The 9626-nt window shown below is 34.2% G+C and overlaps 3 protein-coding genes across 7 annotated transcripts; 1 reads left to right on the forward strand and 2 right to left on the reverse strand.

The window, feature by feature from the left end:
- Positions 1-131: 131 nt before the first annotated feature.
- Positions 132-1641, reverse strand: LOC122404136 (FAD-linked sulfhydryl oxidase ALR). Of its 4 annotated transcripts, none has more exons than XM_043408052.1 (3): positions 1582-1641; positions 960-1128; positions 132-532 (listed from the first exon to the last, which is right to left on the reverse strand). In XM_043408052.1, the coding sequence occupies exons 2-3, from the start codon at positions 1047-1049 to the stop codon at positions 143-145; spliced, it is 480 nt and encodes a 159-aa protein (XP_043263987.1). In that variant the 5' UTR covers positions 1050-1128; positions 1582-1641; the 3' UTR covers positions 132-142. The 4 variants fall into 4 exon arrangements, with proteins under 4 accessions (XP_043263987.1, XP_043263986.1, XP_043263988.1 ...); XM_043408051.1 differs by lacking the exon at positions 1582-1641 and adding an exon at positions 1382-1519; XM_043408053.1 differs by lacking the exon at positions 1582-1641 and adding an exon at positions 1382-1519 and having other exon boundaries at positions 966-1156.
- On the forward strand, positions 1598-4156 carry LOC122404134. The gene is made up of 8 exons (XM_043408047.1): positions 1598-1873; positions 1981-2481; positions 2557-2759; positions 2853-2926; positions 2997-3108; positions 3175-3237; positions 3312-3469; positions 3560-4156. Exons 1-8 carry the CDS (start codon positions 1681-1683, stop codon positions 3690-3692), a joined length of 1437 nt encoding a protein of 478 aa, XP_043263982.1. The 5' UTR covers positions 1598-1680; the 3' UTR covers positions 3693-4156.
- Positions 4157-4445: 289 nt separating this feature from the next.
- Positions 4446-6710, reverse strand: LOC122404138. Of its 2 annotated transcripts, none has more exons than XM_043408056.1 (3): positions 6249-6710; positions 5954-6165; positions 4446-5852 (listed from the first exon to the last, which is right to left on the reverse strand). In XM_043408056.1, exons 1-3 carry the CDS (start codon positions 6528-6530, stop codon positions 4691-4693), a joined length of 1656 nt encoding a protein of 551 aa, XP_043263991.1. In that variant the 5' UTR covers positions 6531-6710; the 3' UTR covers positions 4446-4690. The 2 variants fall into 2 exon arrangements, with proteins under 2 accessions (XP_043263991.1, XP_043263990.1); XM_043408055.1 differs by having other exon boundaries at positions 4446-5855.
- Positions 6711-9626: the final 2916 nt, after the last annotated feature.

A 9626-nucleotide genomic window follows, 5' to 3' on the forward strand; every position in this document is an offset into this window, starting at 1 on the left:
ATGGATTTACATGCGATACTAATGTCTACAGCTATTTTCTTCTTACGAAACAAGTATTTACAACAATTGACTTACATAATATTTTATATCACGCGTAGGTCTTTCTTAAAAATTTAAAGCCAAGAATAATTACTATTTACTATCAGTCGCACGAACCGTCCAACCAGCCGTCTCGCCATCTTTGGTCAACAAAATTACAATCAAACTTTGGCTTTCCAAGTTTCCTGTTTATTTCATTATGTATATTACAAAGCCAACGACTCAGCTTTTTCTGCGAGTCAGTCTGTGGTGGATAGTGTTTCAATTGTTCTTGCAAATCTTGTGCACATACGTAACAGGGATAAAATTTGGAAAATGTATAAAAAAACTTTGTTATATCTGACTGTTGTTCTTCGTTTGGATGATCAGGATAATATGCTGCCATAGTATGTAAAAATGACCATGTCCTTGAACCTAATTCATCTTTATCTAAAGGACAATCGTCGCGTCTATTACTTAAGGATGAACTTTTCTCCTGCTTCTTCTCAGATTCCTGTTTAACAACAAGATTTACATAAAGATACAAATAACTCAAATTATTTTCAAGACAGATATAATCTTATCTTTTAGTTTGTATAAATTATATGTCACTTTTATCGTAGAATGTATAACAATTACTAACTTATACAGTAGTTTGTATAATTCTGTAAATTTTTTTTTACCATATATCTATATATTACGAGTATTGTATTTTTATTCCTATATCATACATTTATAAAACTAACAACTGAAATATCAATATTTTGTAAATATAATATTAAATAATAAAAAAATAGAATAAAATTAACTGTTATTTCAATTAAGTAATAAAGTTACGATCGATTTTGACGTAAAAGTAATTTTTAATTTGTATAAATAGACATACACGATCGTAAAGAATATAAAAAGTTTGTAGAAAGCATTTATTTAAGAAATTTTACCTGTACCTTTTCGGATTCGAAAGTCTTTTTTTGAATCTTTGCCCATGTTTTAAAATCTGTACACACACGACAAGGTTTTTCTTGAGACATCGCGTTGAAATCACCGTGTACATCCGTAAAATCGTTTAAAAATTGTTGTGATTAATAATGGTCTCACGTGGATGATAACCTGTTTTGTAAAATTAAAATTCCAGCACCTGTTACACATACGAACGTGTAAAAATTTAACGCTCTCTAGAATTTTAATGCAATAGTGAATATTGACTGAATCTAACACAATTATTAATATTTGCAATAAATTTTTTTTTTTTTTTTTTATAAGATTTTAGCCAATTTTACATCATTAACATATCGGTGTGTGTGTGTGTGTGTGTGTGTGTGTATATATGTATATATATATCATATCTATTACGCATACATACCTGTACATGTAACAACTTATAACTCATTTCAGATAGGAAATTATCTATGTATAAATCATAGAAACTTTGGGTTACGAGAATAAAAACATAGGCAGAAAAGATTGATAGGTAAGGTAAGTACGTGTGTGTTTCTGTTACGTTCACGTCATACTGAGTGAATTCAGTGAATAAAGAAAGAGGGAAAAAGACGTATGACTAACCTGACCCGACCACAGCGAGCGGGTGACAAATGTCAAGTGCAGCTTTGACTGCACCACAAATGATACGATTGTCGGTAAAGTTGATCTTCTGCATAAGTGATGGCGAATCATAAAAAAGGTTATGAATCGTATCGTTCTGTATCAAAAAATATAAGGCGTCATGTTGGCGAGGTAATGTTTACGTCGTTATCTTCGTCTTCTGAAGAAGATGTAACAATGGAATGTCCAAGTTATAGAAATATGCCGAGAGAACGTTTTCGTAGAAGTCGCACTGAAACAGATACTCAAACAGGTTAGATTTCATTGTATTCGTTACGACAATTAATTTGCTAATTAGATTAATTACTTTCTTTCTTTTTTTTATATATATATATATATACACGTATATTTATTTTATAGGACAAGATACGATACGACGCGAAGAGAATCCTTTTAGTTTTAAACATTTTCTAAAAAATGATTCACAGACAAATTATTATAATGCAGGAGCTCGTCCAAAAGTTTATTCCCCTCCAACAACAAGTCCAAATAATTTGGAAAAAGATTCCACAGTTTATTCCCGTAATCCAACAGAGCTACCCGATTTTGTGCAAGATCATTTAGTTATAGAACAATGTTACCTGAATCATGAATCGAAACAGCAAGCTATACCAGATGCAGATAATCTTCCTGATTTTGCACTCAGCGTGGAACAGAGGCAAACTCGACTTAGAAACGAATCGAAGAAAAGCGATCCAGTATTGTGCGATCTTCCGTTTGACCTAACTGGAAGTTTAGACAAAGGTTTAGCTCATAGAACTCAGTCTATACCAAACGCAGGTTGTCCTGCTGATTTAAATTTACCTGTTTACAATAGACATAACGTAGATACAGGATCTACGGAACGTCCAGAATCATCAGGTAGTTAGAAAATAAAATAACGTGTCGACAATTATCAAATAAATAAGTTTTATACGTATAATTTTTATTATATAGGATTTCCATTAGATTTACCGATACCTGGCACCGAATCTGTTTCTAGTTCAAATATTGCAGCGAGAGATTGTTCTGGAACAAACGAAACAAATGTTCCAAAGTCTTTACCAGATTTTTTAAACGACGATCCTATCCATAATAGGGCAACACTGTCTACAGATTCTGGAACTATCCCAAACAGCATTGAATCCATAGAGAGACGAGTACGATAGATTTAACAATTTTGTGAGAAAAATGTGTCGTTAAATAATAATTAAAATAGAAGATAACGTGTAATATGTTAAAATTTATTACAGGTATTGTTAGAAAATGAAAGGTTACGTCATGAGTTGGAAGTAGCTCGAAATCAAGTCGGTGAGAAATCCAAGAGGTAATTATGAAAATACTGGTATTTGTAATGTTAGATTATATTAATAACGTATGTGTTGTTTATTATACAGGATTCAATCGTTAGAATCAAAATTGGCATCTAGAAAGGAAGCGGAGCATGAAGAAACGGTGCATCTTGAGAAAGCCATGGAACAGGTTGAGGATAATCTAAAACGTAGTACTGTAAGCATAAAATTACATCTATACCAACTTTCCAACTTTCGATTTTGTATAATTTCATTTCTACAGAGAAGAGCAGTAAATGCAGAAAGTACAGTTACATCGTTAAAAAAGGAAATAAAAGCTTTAACGGTTAGTATAAATTTTACTTTGCATTATTTACGATGCATGCAATTATTATATGAAGAAGTGTAATCTCAATGTAGACAGAGATATTACGGTTACGATTGGAAAATAAGGAACTTAAGAATGGAATTGTAACAAGGAGTAAAAAAGAGTGTGGTTCTTTGAGTGTAGATCGAAAAGTAAGAAGGCTAGCTAACGATTTAAGAACTGCTGCTTCATCGGCAGAAGCGTCACTGAGGTAAAAATCTACACTTTGATTATACGCGATTTCAATTTCGTGATTTTTCTATTAAAAAACTTTAGCTATAATATGTTAATATTCTTACAGACAACTAATGTTTGGCGTGGACAATTTAAGAGTACTAGCTTCTGCGCTCGAGAATGTAGATAGGATAGAAGACCGGACCAAAGATCTTTTACCGGATTCTGATGAAGATAATGCTGCTGGTCCTGCACTTTAATACAATTTTGCATATTCCCCTTTCTGTACACTTTGTTTCGTTTCTTCTAAGAAACATATCCCAGCCTGTGCTAATAAGTTCCTCGAATTCACGCGTTCACGTTCACATGTTTCTAAAAATTCGTTCTGAAATCGATTAGTAATACATTTTATTGGAAAGCACAATGTTCATATCATGTCTGTTGTATCTTGATGCGTCGATACCTCTCGTTTTCCAATTTACACATTCACAAATATACATATAATAGTTAGAAATCATTGCTCCTGCTTATCAAAGCATACCTTTTCGTATCGCGAAATAACTCTACGCAAAAGTCTACAGATTTTAACTTTTGTATGTACGCTTTGATAAAAATCTGTAACACGAAATAATATTGGTAAGGATTCATAATACAATTCCAGCGTAATTGTTAAAAAACAATTTTTTAATGTTTATTGCGATGAGTGTTAGATGTAGAGCAGTCTATCGTGTATCGTAATATTAATTTCTCGCTTTGCGATAATGAAAGAAAGAAAATTATTCTTGAAATTTGAATATGTTTAAAATCATTGATTAAAATTATTTTAAAGCTTATTTTCCAGTTGAAAATTGAAATTAAAATAAGTACGCTCGTGAAGTGTAACTTTTAAATTTATAGATTTATTAACAAGTTACATATAACAGAATTACATTGCTACTACAATATATTTTTATTATTAACATATGTATAAACTATACGTTGAATATATGAGAGTGAGTGAATATTGTGCGACGGAAGGTTTTAAATGAACTATTTTCTGGAAAATAGTCTGGAATATTTAATTAAAAGATTTGCACGTACACAGGAATGTACATCATCAGTTTGTAAAACGTATATGAAATAGCAAAGTACTAAATAAGATAAAAAAAAGTAATCAATCTATAATAGAAAGAAAATTATTTTGAGTTTATACTTGAAATATGCATTCTAAATATTGGTGATTATATCGCTGTATAGTGCATAAAAATGAAATAGTTGATTATTGAAGACCTTCAAAAATACTAAGCAAGTCTGTTTGTGTTTCAGTGTGACTAGTTTGAGTACTTAGCCAGGAACGACATACACCTATCGAAATGTTGCATCCAGTTTCGCATATTAAGGATTTTGTTTGCGTTTCGGTAGAAACGGTAGTGTCCTCGAGTTCGGTCCATGCTGTTTGTGTTTGAATATTAGATAATCCTAAGTCGGACGGTATTATATCGTTACAAGTTTGCGTGCACGTATTACTATATAATAGTTGTTCCATGTTATCAAGATTGTTGGTAGTTTGCGTTTCAATATTAGAACTCAAAGCAAACGATCTTGTTAAAGTATCGGAATCGAAAAATGATTGAGAATAAGCTTGTTCCGTCTGAGTCTCTATACTGCTAAATTTATCATCGAAAGTTTTATCCGTAAGCATAGGATCTGATCTTGATATACTATTAGATGGCACAAAGGAATATCCTCCGACAGTTGTTGCTGTTTCTTCGACATAAGGTAAAGTCATGAGAGCGACTGTACTTTTTGGAACGCATTGTATCAATGGATTGGTACTATGATCATAAAATGTTTCAAATTCTGTTTGAGTAACATTATCATTTAGAGCTTCGAACATATCTTTTTCAGGTATCGTTTGAGTGCCCGACGTACTCTTTTCTTCCCAAAAATCTTGTAAACCAACATCGTGACTAAGCGGTAATGGACTGTTAGGGAATAAATTTGAGGATGTGAAATTGCCAAGATTCAAGTCTTCTTTCAGTAACGTATAATCCGAATTTTGCGATACAGAATTTTTTCGAGGTTTTCGAATCTTGCGTGAACTTTTTATCGCATGGAAAGCATCCGTGGTCTGCGTTTCCATGGACATAACATTTTGTTTAATTCTTTGAGAAATATTTGTTTGCGTCTGTTTTGATATTCCACGTTTTCCATTGTAATAATAACCATTATTAATATGTTTTAATTGACCCGATATTCTCTTGTTTCTCTTGTTTTCGTCCGTTTGCACACCAATATCGGAAGTAATTTTTTGCTCATAGCTACCATTACAATTGGATATTTTACTTTCGCTTTGATTCGTCGGCAGTATCGCGATTAGTTTATTTGTCTCTGCGTGGCTAGATGGTAAAATCAATCGCAATGCTTTGGAATTGGCACGTCTGCTAAAATATTTAAATTACAATAGAAATTAATAGTAATACGAAAAGTACAATTCAATTAACAATTACATTTAAGTATTTATTTTTTATAATCGGCTTACCCGAAAGAACTTTTGTATTTGTCATTTATAGTATGCAAGGATCGTTTTGCATGCGTAAGCAATGCTTCGTAAGAAGAGTAAATCTTTAAACAAGAACATGTAAATTCAATTCCACATACTCTAGCGTGACCCTCTTTAGCAGCTTCCGTAGAAAAACTTTTTTTACAACGATTACACGCATAAGTTTTTTTTGCATGTACTTTGAGGTAGTGCTAAATATATTTAAAAAATTCGAACATTAAATATTACTTTACAATTAATAATCTTGTATAGCTTTATGAAAGTTTTCACTAACCTGCTTAAGATACTTCATACTACTAAAATGTCTTTCAGCTTTTGGCGCGTAAATGCAAGACTTGATAGGGCAGTGAAACTGTACATTTTCTTTTATCGCTTTGTCTAAATTTTTACGCTGATGTACTTTTAGATCATGTAAACGATATCGCGGCTCGTTCTGAAATATGAGTCCACATTTGTCGCATTTAACATTATTCGTAATCACGCTAAGTTCCTCTGCCGATGGACAGATACTTTTTACACATTTCGAGACATTTTTTGCCGGTTTTTTTGGTTCCATTAAAGGTTAGTTTAGGACAGCACTTTAACCATACAGAAATTACCACCGCTTGCTGACACTCATTCGACTCGGGCGACTAGTCGGCTCAGTCGGCAGGTTCGATCGATCTACACGCTTCTAGACAAGTTCGGGCCTTTAGCGTTAATTGTGAAGCATTTATAAGTGATCTAAATTACCGAGTACTCTATTGTTGCATTAATAAATAAATTAAAATTAGTTTTCGATCGTAAATAATTGAGACGCCATCTAGTGTGCAAAGAGGTGAATTACATTTTCTCGACAAACTTGGCCGTTTTGTGGTAGATGTCGTCTTGATATATATAGATATACAGCGAATTAGGTAGGGGTGGTGCCCATTTAAATGTCCGCGAATGGTGTAAGGGGCATTGATAGGGGATAGCGTGGTCAGTTATGTGGACACTACTCTAGTTATTCTAATAATAAGCTTTAGACACTGTTATTAATTAAATTGACGTACATATAGTCTCAACAAGTTAATGTGTATTATGCTTGACACGATGTTAAATCGTGTATTTGCTCAAAGAAACGTAGAAACTGGGAATATGTGTTGCAGTGTCAAGAGGGCAGTGCCAGATACGCGTATGTACGTGAGCTCGTGGAGTTTCGGAAAGACGACAAAGGCAAACAGACGCATGCCCACTTTCTCTCGCTTCGTGGAAGTCGAGAGAGAAAGGCTCACATTTGCCTTCTCGCTCCCACACAACTGAAATCCGACCTCCCGACAACGGCATACGATTTGGATTCTCGAGCCGAGATTCTCGACTTCCCAGGCATTTTTACTTTCCGACCTATGTAGGCGCACATAAGCAAAGTACCCATAATGAAAAAAAAATTTTGTAAAATTTATTTTACGGAAATATACGTTTTAAGACCTCCTGATCATATTTTAATTATTGAAAAAAAAGAAATTTTTTTTTATTCCCATGTATGAGCACACGTATGTATATTATTAATACGATTTTTGAAAATAAATAAAGTAAAACTTATCTCATTGAAATTTTTCTCTAGAAGTTGAGCTGATGAATACCTAGAAAAAAAAAGTATTAGACAACATTTAATTTTGATTTAGATTAAAAATCAAATTTATATTGTTTTAAATTCGCAGCCATTAGCTCGGTGTTACCCATAATGAAGAAGTTGTTCTTCAAAGGTAACACCGATTACCAGGTCTCACCACGAGGAGGTTGCTGCGAGTGGAGACCCAAAGTGAGATCGATGGAACAAAGTTCGATCGACCTTCCTTTTTACACACTAGATTACGCAAAAAAAAAGATGCCAAGTAATTACTGTTCTAAAACAAAGGAGGAAGGTAAATTGTGGGAGACGCGACACGACGAAACGCGACACAATACTGCACAGTGCAGTAGGAACATGAGGTGCGACACGTACCGAATAGCGGGTCAAAAGGGGCAGCTCGTTACCTCTTAGCAAGTCCAATTGAAGGGGAGGAGAATCGACGCACCAGACACGGGTTCCCCATTTCTCCAACGCGTCCTGCTGGGAGCCCGTAGGACCCAACCCGGGACGTCTGACAAAGGAGAGAGATCCTGAATCGGGGCTACCGCAGACAGGAACAGGTCCCCTCTACGGCCGATGACTCTTTCCCTAGAATTGTCTCACCAGAGGACGGCAACCGACCCTTCGAACCATCTAAACGGCCGATCACTTGCTTTCTACATTAAAGCAGCGGTGACCGGAGAAACGAGACTGGAAAAGAAGCTATTAATTCATTCATTACTTGGCAATCTACGCATTAAATAAAATAATATACAATGTAAACTGAAAATTAACGTCGTAGGTGGAATTGAGAATTAATGTGAATTAATGAAACATAGGAAATCTGGGAAAAAGAAACAAGGAAAAAGAAAAATTCGACGTTAATTTTTACATTCGCGCCGCGCCTTAAAATTAATCGCTTACGTTTAACGATGAATCCGACGTCATCTGTTGGCGACCTAGAAATTGACCTGCATAAAAACTAACGTAAAAATTAATAGTTACATATTAATAATACATGTAAAAAAATATAACCTAAATAAGAAATGAAAATCAAAACCAAAACCTAATTGATTGAAGGAATGAATTGACCAACCCAACGCAGTAAGATAAACAAACGAATTAATAGGAAAAAAACAAACCAACGATGTGCAATAATAGATTAATTTGGAAAGGAACAACCCAACGAAGCGCAAGACGAATAACAAAATAATTGGAAAAATATCAAACCAACGATGTATAGATAAAACCTGAAAGGAAAATAATTGAATAAATTAGTGGAACGAACAACCCAAATATTACATCACCTATATATATATAAATGAAAAAGACAATATTGGGATTAGTTATATTAATATTGGTTATGCGTATACCAAACGGTGATCCTTCCTGGTCAGCATCGCAGAATCAGAGAATCTGAAACAGAAAGAAAAACGCGTGACAGTACCCCCGGCGGTTCCAGGAGTACTGAAAAGAGTTGCCCAGCTGTGTCCACTTTTATGCAGTCAAGCCAAAGAATCAACGAGCCAATCAGCAGCCAGTCAGCAGCCTTCCGGCTTCAAGAAATTCTATAAAAACCGTGCCCCCTGGCGCACCCGCGCCAGATATCCCTCAACCACCAAGCAAGACGGACCGTATCGAGATGAAGAATTTAATTGAAGATTTCCATTCAATCAAAATCGAAGATGGCGGCCAAGGGACAAACCGGTCTTTTTAAAGACCAAGAAAATCTCATATTTGGGAACAACACCAAAACTGAACACCAAAACTGAACAAGTTTTATATTTAACAACTCAGAGACACTTTACATCTCTGTTTTGTAACAAGTTTTATATTTAACAATTCAGAGACACTTTACATCACTGTTTTGTAACAACTTTTATATTTAACAACTCAGAGACACTTTACATCTCTGTTTTGTAACCACTTTTATATTTAACAATTCACAGACACTTTACATCTCTGTTTTGTAACAACTTTTATATTTAACAACTCAGAGACACTTTACATCTCTGTTATGGAACAAGTTATGCAATAAACCTGAACATGGTATATTTGCCTATACGTATAGGAAGGAAA

Source organism: Colletes gigas, unplaced genomic scaffold (assembly GCF_013123115.1).
Source record: "Colletes gigas isolate AHSC1104 unplaced genomic scaffold, ASM1312311v1 Colletes_gigas_Sc00106, whole genome shotgun sequence".
Lineage (NCBI taxonomy): Eukaryota > Metazoa > Arthropoda > Insecta > Hymenoptera > Colletidae > Colletes > Colletes gigas.